This window comes from Diorhabda sublineata, chromosome 5 (genome assembly GCF_026230105.1).
Source record: "Diorhabda sublineata isolate icDioSubl1.1 chromosome 5, icDioSubl1.1, whole genome shotgun sequence".
In the NCBI taxonomy this organism is placed as follows: Eukaryota; Metazoa; Arthropoda; class Insecta; order Coleoptera; family Chrysomelidae; genus Diorhabda; species Diorhabda sublineata.
The window spans coordinates 10673358-10687032 of NC_079478.1; the positions used below are offsets into that span (position 1 = coordinate 10673358).

General features: G+C 30.4%; 4 protein-coding genes across 8 annotated transcripts in view; 1 reads left to right on the forward strand and 3 right to left on the reverse strand.

Annotated features, from left to right (window-relative positions):
• Positions 1-774: 774 nt before the first annotated feature.
• Positions 775-5614, reverse strand: LOC130443828 (nuclear envelope integral membrane protein). The gene is made up of 8 exons (XM_056778690.1): positions 5273-5614; positions 5097-5218; positions 4836-5043; positions 3670-3836; positions 3443-3593; positions 3194-3383; positions 1481-1642; positions 775-1013 (listed from the first exon to the last, which is right to left on the reverse strand). The coding sequence occupies exons 1-8, from the start codon at positions 5343-5345 to the stop codon at positions 890-892; spliced, it is 1197 nt and encodes a 398-aa protein (XP_056634668.1). The 5' UTR covers positions 5346-5614; the 3' UTR covers positions 775-889.
• Positions 5615-5637: 23 nt separating this feature from the next.
• Positions 5638-7259, forward strand: LOC130443829 (putative lipoyltransferase 2, mitochondrial). The gene is made up of 3 exons (XM_056778692.1): positions 5638-5949; positions 6006-6220; positions 6947-7259. The coding sequence occupies exons 1-3, from the start codon at positions 5745-5747 to the stop codon at positions 7217-7219; spliced, it is 693 nt and encodes a 230-aa protein (XP_056634670.1). The 5' UTR covers positions 5638-5744; the 3' UTR covers positions 7220-7259.
• Positions 7254-10214, reverse strand: LOC130443830 (charged multivesicular body protein 5). The gene is made up of 4 exons (XM_056778693.1): positions 10029-10214; positions 9643-9960; positions 9341-9586; positions 7254-9284 (listed from the first exon to the last, which is right to left on the reverse strand). The coding sequence occupies exons 1-4, from the start codon at positions 10095-10097 to the stop codon at positions 9240-9242; spliced, it is 678 nt and encodes a 225-aa protein (XP_056634671.1). The 5' UTR covers positions 10098-10214; the 3' UTR covers positions 7254-9239.
• Positions 10215-12499: 2285 nt separating this feature from the next.
• The window catches only part of LOC130444577 (V-type proton ATPase 116 kDa subunit a 1), a 40281-nt gene continuing 39105 nt past the window's right edge, over positions 12500-13675 (reverse strand). For 3 of the 5 annotated variants that reach the window (XM_056779789.1, XM_056779791.1, XM_056779786.1), the window contains exon 13: positions 12500-12898. In XM_056779789.1, coding sequence (XP_056635767.1) covers positions 12627-12898 — 272 coding nt within the window. In that variant the 3' untranslated portion in view covers positions 12500-12626. The remainder of the gene's footprint in view (positions 12899-13675) is intronic. The other 2 variants (XM_056779788.1, XM_056779790.1) reach the window with 1 other exon arrangement.

The following is a 13675-nucleotide window of genomic DNA, read 5'->3' on the forward strand; positions in this document are numbered from 1 at the left end:
AGGTTAACCTACTATCCTATTCTTTATACAATGCTTATACTTATAACTTTATTGATTTGTTGTAATAAGGGCTATATATATACCCCTCCTCTATCCTTACATCGATCGATGCGGATATTCCATTATTCGAAACAAGTATTTTTTTGTCAGTTCCTTCAGGACCTCCACCGCTTTTTCTTTCACGGCTTCGACAGACTCAAATCTTGTTACTGTAGATTTGATTTTTCTCATGTTATTACCTTTTGCACACACTTTTAGCATGTTACAATTTTCATGTAAAATGTGCCACGTTCTTTGACAATTCTGATTGATTCAGCAATGGTACGAATACTTAGCCGACGGTCAGATCGAACAAGATTAGAGACTTTTTCTATATTTTCAGCTCCAGCATCTTCTGGGCCATCTTGAAATTTTAACCACTTAACCACTATTAACACTTGGTTGCTACCAACATTCATTGCCATACTCCTGTTTCAATAAATTATAAGTTTCAGTTTTTTCAAGTTTCATGTGAAATTTCACAACAATGCGCAGCTCTATTATATGGCAAACCAAAAAAACACCTCCTATACAAACGAAGGCCTCGGCTACACTGGTTTGTCTACAGACCAGGTAGACTTCTCACACGAAAGAGTTACTTAATAGCCACACCTCGTACTGCTAAAACTGAATTAGAGCGATACAACCCTTTAAAGTGATGAATTACTAAGTACAGTGTGACTATAAGATATGTGCTTCCTAAACATACTGTTATTAACAATCAAATTAAATAAATTTGTTCTGCATTTTTCCATGTGTATTCTATTGATTAGAAACTTATTTCTCAGAGAAATGAAAATATATGCAAAAAATACTTTATTGGCTCATTTTAAATCTCAATAAACAATTTTCAATCTTCTTCATCAGTCAGTTCATTGTGTTCCTCGTCATCAGTCAAATTTTGAATAAATGAATCATATTCCAATACTTCCTCGTCACTAAGATGAGAATTACCTTCCATAAAAGAAGCAAACCTACAACAAATAATTTACTTATGATTGTAATAAATCGAAAACTTCCTAGTTACACATCGCCCATGTATTTTAATTTTCATATTTGGGACCCAGAAATTTTCCTATCTGCCACTGATATTGTAAACATCTTCGATTTGTAGCAAATTAAATTTTTTCACAGATGTCTATAGCTTTATATTTGTTTGTCAAGTTTTTGAAGTATCTATAGGGCTTAAATGCAAATTATAGATGATCCTGGTATCATCTATATAAACTGACTTTGGAAAGGCTATAAGATAAGATAAAATATTTAACATTTTATTATTTTTTATATTAAATTGTACAATGTGTTGAACAAATTCTTTTCAACTATATGTATCTAGGTGTCTTTGATCTATGTCATTCTGATATAAAATATCCAGGACATAAAGATTTGTAGCTATACTTTCCACAATTTTGAGAAATATTTAACTTCACCGAGTACTTACCTCTTCACATTGCTCAATTTTAAAACAGTTTCCCATTGGTTACATTCGGGACTTGAACAGTACTGTCTTAATGAGTTTAAAGCTTTTGCAGTCTCAACAACTCCTTGCTGATAATATTCTTCGTTAGTAAGTAATTTTATCTTTGGTGGAAATTTCTTTTTCCTACATTATATAGAAAAATGTGTTATGGAACAAAATTATTTGATTGTGGAATAAATCTTTTGAACAAATAGAAATATAAATCAATATTATGTAACATTACCTTGAAATTATATGATATATGAAAAAAAAACTATCAGAAATGTTTCTTATGTTACAATACATCATGATAGTCAAGCAGCTATCAAAGCACAGAGCTATCAAGTAATTAATACAAAACTGACATAGGAATGCAGAAAAAAACTTAGTAAAATAGACAAGAATAAGTCATGGTTCCTGGTCACGCAGGAATCAAAGTAACTTAAGTGACCACAATTGAAGAAAAAGAAAGTGATTTTCCATCATAACAAATCTCCACTTGAAATTGATTGGCTATCCACCATATTCATCAGATCTTGCCTCTGATGACTTTTTTTTGTTGCCTGACAACACTAGTATAATCTGTATTTAAATTCTGTTTCCTAGACCAATTATAGCCGAGAAAGTTAACAAATCATGATGAACACTACAAGCAAATATATTTTTCCTATAAACAATACATTGCATTATATTTACTTACAAATTCGAAGATATTCTGAGAAACTAAATATTTATGAGGTCGAATATCAGAATGACAGAATCTATTTGCAGTATATCTGCTGAATGATTATATTCATATTTATTCAACCAAATAAAAATTTGCTTACGCGGTCTGTGGTTCTCATTAAGAATTTCATATATGTTATCAAATATTTTTTCATCTGAACCTTTATCTATTATTTATTATGTTAGGTGTCTATTCAGAAGCGATCATATTAGTATTGGATCAACATTAAAGAACTAATCGAGATGCCTTCAAGGCCAGAAAATTCATTTACCGACTGTATCTATAATTTCCTTTCTAATCTTTGTTTTAAATTTTCTCATTCTATACATAACTATTAGATGGTGCTATCAACACTGATTCGTTGTTGGTATCTGTAGTTCCATTTGGAATAATATCATATTAAATCAACACTTTTCAAAATTCATATATATATATATATATATATATATATATATATATATATATATATATATATATTTGGAGCAAGGTACTCTTATTATTGCTCCAAATCCTTTCAGTAGTACAGAAAAATACTCCCATAAGAAAGAATTTTCAAAAGAGAAGAAAACCAAAAAAGAAGCATTCCCAGGCACTTTGATACCGCTAGATCGAGTTTCACCTTCTCGCCCTCAGTGGTTTAGCAGTAACTGATAAATGTAGATTGTGTGCAGAAGATGTTCACCTAGTTCTAGAATGCATTCACTTCACAAGGGATATACAGAAAAATGCTTTGACAAAATACCTATAGAAATTTATATCTAATCTTCTTGAAGTCAGAACAAATACTGGAGTTCATTGGAAGTTTAAAAATGGATATGTAGATGCTAAAAACAACTTTGATGAAGGTACACAATAAATATTGCAATGCATTTCAATCCCTAATTTGTAGGTAATTTCACAAATTAATCTGAGCTAAAAATTATTACAAGTACTAATTTGAATAGATTCACATATAGAATTTGATGTACCAGTAGGTTTTAGGTGCCAATTTCCATTTTTGTGGTAAATGGTAACTTATCAGTAATATCACTATTTGAGCCATTGCAGCTTCTTGATAACTACTACTGTTAAAAATTAAGCATAACCCCACACATTGCAGGGACCATTTTATCAAATTGATGGTGCGTTGATTTTCTACAGGACCCCATCTGTAGCACACTGCAAAAATTGGAAAATGTAGGTGAAATTTTATTCAATTTATTGATAATAGTACTCACATATGAAACTTACTAATCCTGTGAACAGGATATACCATGTAACATAAAATTTGTAATATTTTACCACAACTTGTATGTTTTCCCATAGTAATCTTGAGATGTATATTACCAAAGACCATCCCATTCCAAGAACTCCATACATAAAAGGTTTCTACAATAACAATGGAACTCATAAATGATATTACGTAAAAGTTGTGGACTGAATAATAAAAAATAAATGTACATACCCTTGGAAATATCTTACTTATGAAATATATTAGAACCAACACTGATGCACATACACCAAATGTAATACCTGTTACATAATGAAAGAATGTATTTTTGCTCAGAGTATCTGCAGATAAAAATATAAATGTACCAATTCCCAGCATCAGTAATTTCCAAAAATCCATATCTACAAAATGACTATTTTGAAAAATCGAAAATACTGATTTTTCTAATGATTTCAACTTTAATGTCAGTTTTAAACAAATAGTTGAAAATTATTACTACAAAATTATATCTTTATCTTTATAAAACTGCTTTTTCATTAACAAATATTATACAACTGAAGAGTTTGTTTCTTTGTACAAACCAGCTAATCTCAGGGACTACTGGTTCAAATTGAAAAAATATTTTAGTGTTGAATTCATGTCTTGAAGGAGACTATAGATTATAATGTGGAGACCAATAGAAATACAGCAATGATGATAAATGTTTCAAAATTTGAAAAGCTTATTCTTTCTGGGAGATTGGATAGGTACTTTAACCCTTCACACAGAACATGTTAAGGAACATCCATCTCACAGATGGATATGGGAATTTAGTTTCTTTTTTTTACATTTATTAACCACATCTTACTTTTTTTGTTACTTAGTTCATAGGTAACAGAAACTTATTAATCATAAAATTATTTATCCTTTAAATAGAATGTGGAACATAATTGCTGACTATCAGACAAACATGAGAGTTATAATAATTAAAAAAAAAGGTAACTTGAGCAATTATTATCAGCCAAATATAGGAAAACCTGGTCTGGTGAAAAGCAGTGAACAGCTGGTATCTGTGAAAAGTAAGAAGAGGCACATATGAAACCTACTTGCTTCTTAGAGAGATTTATTACCATATCTATAAACTAAATCCGTCTGCCACACAGATATTCTGAAGGGTTAAAATACTATGTTATAAAAATTCCTAAATAATATTATTATATTTTTACATTTTTAAATTTCGTTTTTAAAAGGCCCCAGTAAGTAGTGTTATCCAATGCTCTTTCAATATTCATATTACCATTGTTATAAGTCGAAACAAATTCAACAATTTACTATTTGTTTAATACTGTACTGTCAATCAATTGATTACCAGGTTGATTAAATTAGTAGCATTTGTAGAAAAAAATTGATTTGGGACTTACTTATTACACTAATCTGCACTGTATATGAATCACCACTGCTCACCCCAATACATGTTGTATTAAATGGATTGATTTTGAAACTTTTTTGTTTTACCATAAATATGTTGGTCGACCAGAAATGACTATTTTTTGAATATTCCAGTTCAACATTTTCAGGAGTGGATCCCTCATATAATGTATAATCTTCATTTGGATGATTTAACTGAAACTAATAAAGAATATACAATATTTGGATAGATTTTCAAAGTTATACCTGCTTACCAGTACACTTTGCCAAATATAAATAATAGATTTCTTTCTTCCCTTGTAACAAAATGTTTGCAGCTCCAGACCCTTGCTATACGGTTCAAAATGGAATGTTTCCCCATGTTCTAAATAATGGACTAAATGGCAAAGTTAATTTTATTATTTCTTATAAGAATAAATTTCAGACTTACCAGTACTACCATATGCTGCTGAAGAGAACTGAATGAGAGTTAATGTATTAAAAATAAAAATAAAATTAAACATTTCTTTTATCTAAAAATAATTTTCTCGTAATGCTTATAGCCAAACTAGGACAATGTTGTGTAAGGTTATGTTTACCGAAGAGCAAACAGCCACAATTTTAATTTACACAAACCAATATAGTGTGTTCCAGACTTCTATAGATCATATATCCCGTTATTAATTAAGTTTGTATTTTTCAAATCATACAATAACGTGAAATAATTAAACCACAACGAAGTATTACATATATGATTACAACTAAGCCGCATAGACAAACAAAAAATTTATCTATGGCATAAATCAAAAGCCTCTTTCATAAGTTTTGACGTTACTTATGCTTACATCCCAACCACCTCTTCTGCAGACACATTAATGGTATTATTTTGAAAGAAGAATTCTAAATTTTGATTATGGAAAGAAATGGAAAAACTGGTGAGGGTTATAAACGTAGGAAAACTAACGTATTCCAAAGGTCTAGTATTACAGAAATATTTAGCAAACCTTCACAACACTTCGACGGAGATTAAAAATACTTTATTGTGCATTGAACATCCCCCTGTATACACTACTGGAATCAGACATAAACAATACACAGAAAGCCAAGTAGAGAAACTAAAAGAAACAGGTGAATAGTATATAGATTTTGGTAACATACTGCTTTATTTTGAAATACTTTTTTAGGGGCAGAATTTTTTAGAACTAATCGTGGAGGTTTGATTACTTTTCATGGACCAGGGCAGCTAGTAGTGTATCCTATTTTAAATCTAAAATACTTTAAACCAAGTATACGTTGGTATGTATGTAGTGTGGAAGATACTGTTATCAAATTATGTGAACATTTCAATTTGAAAGGTGAAAAATCTCCCCACACAGGAGTGTGGATACAGGATAGAAAGGTAAATTAACAATGTTCATTTTAAAATTACATTGGAATTAATTTTTAAATGCTTCACAAAAGTTAAGAAAAGTATTTTGGGAGGGTATACCATTTTCATCATGAAAATAGAAGTACAAACATTAATAATGATTTCCTCTAAAGTCAATTACAGCTAAACAATATCTCTTTATAAGGTTGTTGGTGTAATCTTGATCCATTTGTTTCCAAAGTCCGGATTTTCTATGGGTTTCTAGAGATTTTTAACTACTCTAGTCAGATTTGTCTAAAAGAAATTTGATCTAGTAGTGGAAAAAACAAATGTTTTGCACTTTTGATCGCTTGTAAATTAATCTACAGCAACTATACCATCTCTGATAGATTAGGCTACACTGCAATTAAGTATGTCTATAAGGTTGTTTTAAAGGAACTCTTCTCATAAGTTGTGGATATAAGAGAGCTGTGTGTAGCTTTGTACAAATATTCAAAGGGTTGTTTTTCAGTGACTGAACAAATCTACAACTCCTTTTTAAAATTTATCTGCCTCAATCAATCACACAGTCCTATTATTTTAACTGAGGAACCAATAGTAATTCTTGAAAATACAAAAACAACTTGCTATAAATTTATAAACTTCTAAAAAGTAAAATAAAATCTCAATAAATAGTACTGTGTAAATTGAACAGTTAATCATTTTTAACTTAAAAATAAAATGTTTCTTTTCTGAAGCAGATTGTTATTTTTTTAGTTATGTGCAATTGGAGTCCATGGAAGTAGATTTATAACAACACATGGTCTAGCTTTGAACTGTTCGACAGATTTGTCTTGGTTTGACCACATTGTACCATGTGGTATTGAAGGAAAAGGTGTTACCAGTTTAAGTCAAGAACTAGGTCGAACTGTAACGATTGAAGAAACTATACCAAAGTTTTTAGAATGTTTTAAAAATACATTCGATTGTGATACTGTTGAAGTTTCCAAGCAAGAAGTAGAAATCATTTTAAGTAATATTGACAAGTGATTATGTGTTATGTTTGTTTTAATAAAAATATAAAAAAATATGTGGGATTTTTATTATTTGAAAAACAACAAAATACATAAATTAACATTTATTTAAAAATATATCATACAAAATATAGCACATAACTAAATATGAAGGGTGTCCAGAGATGAGACTTTTCTAACAAATTAGATGCGATTTTATAACCATCTGCTTTTTGAATCAGATTTTTTATAAGCATGTCTTTTCACAAAATTCAAAGTTTGTACATAGCCTGTAGGGAAAAAGTGTTTACTGTAAACCCCCATTTAATTTAATCACAGGTGTTCAATATGGGAAGATCAAATTTAGAAAAATTTTTTGCATATATGATTTTTGACAAATATCACAGTACATTTGAAAACCACTATGTTTTTTCCAGAAAAATGTACTCTCATTTCAATGTTTAGTCAATTTAATTTTTATTTCTGAAAAAATTGAATTTACTGATAAGCATATTTCATTGCATTGATGCATTAATAGTTTCTATCAAGATTGTCTTAGTATTGTAAAAAATTCTTGATTTCATTGAAAGCACTCTCATTTTTTCGCATATATGATATGACAAAACTACCCCTGAAGTGCCCAAAAGTCCCTGGGAAGAAGGCAATTGGTTTTGGCCCATTGTTCTGAAACTTGGCACAATGATAAATCAAAGCAAGCTGATTAAAAGTCTCAATGGGGATGAAACCCCAAAACTACTCCTGAAAGTTCAAGTGTACCATTAAAGAAGGGGCTTTGGCGATTTTTTCTGAAATTTGGAACAATTTCAGTTTGAAGCAAGCTGATTTAAAGTCTTGATGGGCAGGAAACCTTAAAACCACCCCTGAAGTGTTCTACATGTTCTTGTATTTTCAGAAGCATAAATATTTTTCTTTAAAAAATTTTTAAATGGCACTTCTATTCTCAAATTAAATCAAAATATTATTGTGTCAAGTTTTAGAAAAACTAGGCGAAACTCTTCCTCTTATGGTACTCTTGGACCCTTCGGGGGCTTTGGGTGGGGGTTCGGAGATTTATGGGGTTTTGTGCCCATTGAGACTTAAACAGCTTACTTTGAACTATCATCGTGCCAAGGTTTAGAACAATTGGCCACAACCAATTCCCTTCCTGCCAGGGTACCTGCAGACACTTCAAGGGAAGCTTTGAAGAGGTTGAAGGGTTTAGTGCCCATAGAGACTTAATTAGCATGCTCCAAACTATCATTGTAAGTTTCAGAGACATTTACTGAAACCCAATTTCCATAGGGATTGAGCGGGGTACTTTACTGACTAAAAATTGACAAACAAAAATGAACAAGACAAAATTCATGCATGAACAATACATTTTGGTGTGTCATTAGGGTTCCAAATAGGACGAGAAATGCTGGTAAATTAGCCCAAAATATTGCTGATTCAATCCAACAACTATTTCGTAGGATAGAATAGAGGAAGCATGTAGAGAATACACAAATTTAAATCAAATATACTAGTGACTTGCTTCGTGGGTTCATAGAACAAACTTTGTAAACAGTGTAAATTCAAGATACCTATGCTTATAACTTGACTTAATAGCATTTTCTTTAAATGATGGTCTTACTTGCAAAGAACCATCTAGATAATGGTAAATTAGGTTAGTTGGACATAAAGTTACATCTAGTATCTATAGTTTGTGTTTGGTAAGAGAGTTTCTGGCCATCCTGTGTAAATTTAAAGTTATAAAAAAATATGATAAGAAATGGAAATTTGCGTTGAAAGTAGAATATCAATAGATTTTCTATTAAAATTGTAATATAATATGATCTTGAAATGAATAGCTATAAATCAACATCAACTAAAACTATGTTTTAATATAAAAATATGTAAATTTTAATGCACTAAATACTACCTCATCAACGTGCATGCTGAAATATCAACAAGCAATTAGAGATATTCCAGAAATATTCACAAACTTAAGCTAAGCTTTATATTTCTTTTCACAGAAGGTTAAAATATTTTTTCACAGATTGTAGGCATGATTTTATTTACTTTAGCTGAGGTAAACCAAACTCATCAACTGGTATAGAGTCCTGAAACATACTCTTATATAAGTATTGCTGTATAGATAAATTGTAAATATTCTTACCTTGCTCCCTTTATTTACTGGTACTCCTATTCCGGCAGCTTCAGGTTTGGTAGAAGGTGCTTCAGGTGCATTCAGGACATCATCTAAATAACCCTGATCATCATCTAGGGCTATTTCATCTCCCAAAGCATCTAACTCAGCTGCCAACTCATCTTCATCAACTTCTGCTGTATTATATGTTCTTCCTAATGCCTCTTGTACTTCATCAGCTTGATCCAGCATATCTGCTAAATCATCTTGAACTTCCTAAAATACCAGACATTGATGAGTGATATGATCCTTATGTCACAATTTAAACCTACATCAATATCATCTATATTTATTTTTTTAAATTCCTTTTTCATAGATTTCATTCCATCCTTCATAGCTGCCACAGTTATTTGGGTATCCTTTATTGTTTGATGTGCGAAATTAGCTTGTTCCATGTTAAACGACTGACCCCTTAAATTTTCTAGTTGACCTTCATACATCTTTTTCTGTTTAAGAATTCTAAGAGCTTTCTGCTTGACAGCATTTTTTGCTGGGCCTTCTCGCATTTTGGCCATTTGATCTCTAAATTTACGTAAATCATTTTCTAAAGCATTTATTTTCTTTTCTACAGCTTCAGCTCTTTGGTCTACCTAATAATAGAGTATTCTAATTAGTCTCGCCCTAAAATAGATTTTGTTAAGAATTTTGCCGTAATTACCCCTTGGATAACATCATTTATGCTTGGTCCTGGCTCCTTGGGTTTTCCTTTACCAAATAATCGGTTCATATTTAGATATTTTTCAGACAAAGGTCTTGAAAATGAACAAAAATATTTAATTTTTCACTTAAAAATCCTAGACTTTAATGTCATTAGTCACCACCTGTCAAATTCATTGACAAAAGCATTTTCTTCTTTTTTCAATATTATAATAATACGAGGGTAGGCGAAAAATTTGTTTATTTGATAATGGCCTATACCTCAAACCATGGAGTTATCCGCAGAGATTCTTATTTATCTCCTTTTTTGTACCTCTGGTAATTTTAGTATACATCAATCCTAGAGAACAAAGTTGCAAAAACCAATAAATATTAGAACTAAATCTAATGTATAAGCTCTAGACACGTACACATGGAGTATGTTGCAATACACATCTTTGTATTATCTCAGATTCGGCCAACTGTGAAACATGAATCCATATAAAGTATATTGAAGAGTAATTGAAAGAAACATGTAGTAATGGTATTTGTAAAAACTGAATTAGCAGCTTTCTCACTAACAAGAACCTAATAATTTAATGCAGAATGTATACATCTTTCACGCAACCTGTAGTAGAATGCTCCAAATGTCTAGGGTGATTTATATTTTCAACCTACACCTTTGCGAGTCCAAAGGGAAAAAATCGGTGTGCGAAAATAATAATTATCAAATAAGTTCAACACGAAAAAATGTTATATATTATTATTGAACTATTATGAATGATAACAAAAAGTATCCAGGACAAAACAGATTTAAACAAGTAAAAGTCTTTTGGGATGAAAGCAGTAATAAATATTCTTCATTTTAATATGAGTTGTTCATGTAATTTCCAAATTCATCAGTAGTATCTTGGCCTAGAATCACATCTACGGGTTCGATGGTGTAATTTCATTGCAATTATTCTTTCACTATATTATATTATATTTACGACTGTAACGTTACATTGTTGACAGTAACATTGTTTGCTGCTACTTCAATTTTCATTTGAGTCCATACAAGTTTTATTATAGATATAAATAAAGATATAAATAATAGTAGTTTTCCAATTACAGCATTAAATCGCATTATGCGGCATAATGTTCAACGTTGAATATTTCAAGTACAATAATGCTTTCCACTCTGAAAAGTACTGCTTTCGCGTGATGCATAAAATCGATACCAACTCAGAGGAAGAAAAAGTGTTTTGCCTTTAAGATTGATCGAAATTTCAATTATATACGAGTATTATCTTTAATAATATGGTTTAAAAAGTTCTTAAAGCTTTCGTTATGTTGTAGTTTTTTGTAAATTTCGGTAATTGAGATTGAGTGAAGCAAACAAATATAAGTATTAATGAAGGTACAAACATTGACTATTTTTTTCCATACTAACATTTCTTTTGGGTAAGAAATGATCATCAAAACAAGATGGCAAGATGTTTTTGTTGTTTCAAATGTATTATAGATATCCAAGCAAGCTTCTCCAATAATATTCAACAGTGGAGATTTTTTATCTTTTCGTCTGCAGTGCTTTTTCCTGAAGCTAAAAAAATATATCAAATCTTTGCTACCATTTTGGCCATCCATGTGACTCCTCTACATTAAACACTTCCGGGGGCTTGAAGTATTCCATTTGTCATTACACTTTTGATACTTTGTTGTTCAATTTCTTGTTTTTATATGTTCTATTAAAACTATATTTATTTTCTAGTAGTTTTATTTATTAGTACTTTCATTATCAGCTTTACAAGCCACCATGTTTTTTTATCACATGGTATGGAACAAATTAATTTTATAGAACTTAGTCGTACTCTGCTGGTGTATTTGAAAACTAATACACGTTCAAATTAAGCATCAGTACAATTCGGCATTGTGCACCACCAAGTCGCGTTATCTATAATTAGAAAACTATCAATGTTTCGAGCTTCGACGATAAGTAGGTACTCCACGCAAAAATATAAAATCGAAACGTGAAAAAACGACTGAAATGGCATTTTTGAGGATTACGTAGCTTTAATTTGCGACGTCATTGATGATCTCATCTATTGTACTGTTAGATAAATATATATATTCAAGTTAAATCACATACGATGAGAAAGTTTCATTTTCATTTGAACAGCTTAAAAATAAAGTGTAGTCAAATTATTGCTTAGGTTAGGTTAGGTTAGCGATTTTCTCAATTTTCAAGGAACTACCTGAACGTATAGCCTTTGTAGGGTGCATAAAAGAAAAGGGATTTTATAACTTTATGAAACATAAACAGTTTTTTGTTAGAACTCATTTACTTTTCTTTTAACTAATACTGAATCTCGTTCCTTTTTGTCGGTATTTGAAAATTAAACAAATATTAAAAACAACTTTTTGGTGCAGAATCACACTCAATTATGGCATATAATTAAAAAATCTATATACCAAATCTATAACAGAAAAAAGGATATTAAAATAAAAAACGGAATTGATTATTGCAAACATTTATTATTCAACAAAATAACTTCAATTAAAACAAGTTGAGACAATCTAATTACAAATATATTGCTTTTTTTTCTACAATTAATTAACATTTTTGAAAATACTCTTCGATTTAAGCTTCTGCATCTTCTTCTTCCAAAATTCTCTTAAAACTGAACGGTTGGAATATGTATCCGACACCAGCGTAAAATTTGCTCATAAATTCCACCCAATGTAAACGCAAAGTGTGCAAAAACGCCGACAATCCTTCCATGAGTACTAGAATGGCGACTGTGAAAAATGACCAGGCTGCGAATAATATGAAAATGAACGCTACTCCTACATAACCAGATCTCTGTAAGGCTATTTTAGAGAATAACATACTCCACAGTACTTCTGACAATTCTGAAAAATAAAAGTAATTGTAAGAAATCTAAAGGTTTAATGAATTATTCGTTGGTTATATATGTCGAATAAACTTTAAGCATTAGTCAAATTATTTAAATTGTTTATTAATATCATGTAACTTGAAAAATGATAATTCTTTCTAGTCCAATACAGATAGTTTTGGTTTAAACAATTTCATCTGTATTAAAATTAAACCTCTTTCAAAATCAAAATTATGTCATTAAAGTCCTGTACAATTAGTACATACGGATATTTTTCAGCATACAAAGTAAATTTGAGAATTCAGTTAACGCTGGGGACTTACAAAATAATAACTACATACAATAATCCAATGTGATCTTTCCCAATTTGTAGAATGTTATACGTTGCCGGACAAGGAAACGATAACCGTAGCAAAGTAATTCGTGGAAAACTGTATTTGGGTTTTGGTATCCCTCGGAATACTGTCTTCGATCAGGGAAATGAATTTTTGTCAATTATTTTTCAGAAAACTTGCCAGTTGTTGAAAATTAACGAATTTAATTCCACCGTACACCTTCACAAAACATTGGATGCTTTGGAATAATTGCGTAACAGCGTATCTTCGAATTAAAGTTGCCAAAAATATAAATACTTAATTAGAGTGTCTGGGTACCTTTTTATAAAATATACAATATTTGAACTCGTTTTCGAACAATCTTGTCTAATAACAAATATTGTTACAAATAGTATATATCCCTCGTATAACTTTGATAATTATCAATAAGAACTCAAGGTTGATGCGAGAAATAATAT

Excerpts from the sequence above, each read along its gene's own strand:
- LOC130443830 (XM_056778693.1), bottom strand. The coding sequence starts at position 10,097 with ATGAACCGATTATTTGGTAAAGGAAAACCCAAGGAGCCAGGACCAAGC. Across the intron at positions 9,587-9,642 it reads TAAATATAGATGATATTGAT|GAAGTTCAAGATGATTTAGC; the intron begins GTAGGTTTAAAT and ends CTGGTATTTTAG. Across the intron at positions 9,285-9,340 it reads CAGTAAATAAAGGGAGCAAG|GACTCTATACCAGTTGATGA; the intron begins GTAAGAATATTT and ends AGTATGTTTCAG.
- LOC130443829 (XM_056778692.1), top strand. The coding sequence starts at position 5,745 with ATGGAAAAACTGGTGAGGGTTATAAACGTAGGAAAACTAACGTATTCC. Across the intron at positions 5,950-6,005 it reads AGAGAAACTAAAAGAAACAG|GGGCAGAATTTTTTAGAACT; the intron begins GTGAATAGTATA and ends ATACTTTTTTAG. Across the intron at positions 6,221-6,946 it reads TGTGGATACAGGATAGAAAG|TTATGTGCAATTGGAGTCCA; the intron begins GTAAATTAACAA and ends TTATTTTTTTAG.
- LOC130443828 (XM_056778690.1), bottom strand. The coding sequence starts at position 5,345 with ATGTTTAATTTTATTTTTATTTTTAATACATTAACTCTCATTCAGTTC. Across the intron at positions 5,044-5,096 it reads ATATTTGGCAAAGTGTACTG|TTTCAGTTAAATCATCCAAA; the intron begins GTAAGCAGGTAT and ends ATTCTTTATTAG. Across the intron at positions 3,384-3,442 it reads AGGATTAGTAAGTTTCATAT|TGTGCTACAGATGGGGTCCT; the intron begins GTGAGTACTATT and ends CAATTTTTGCAG.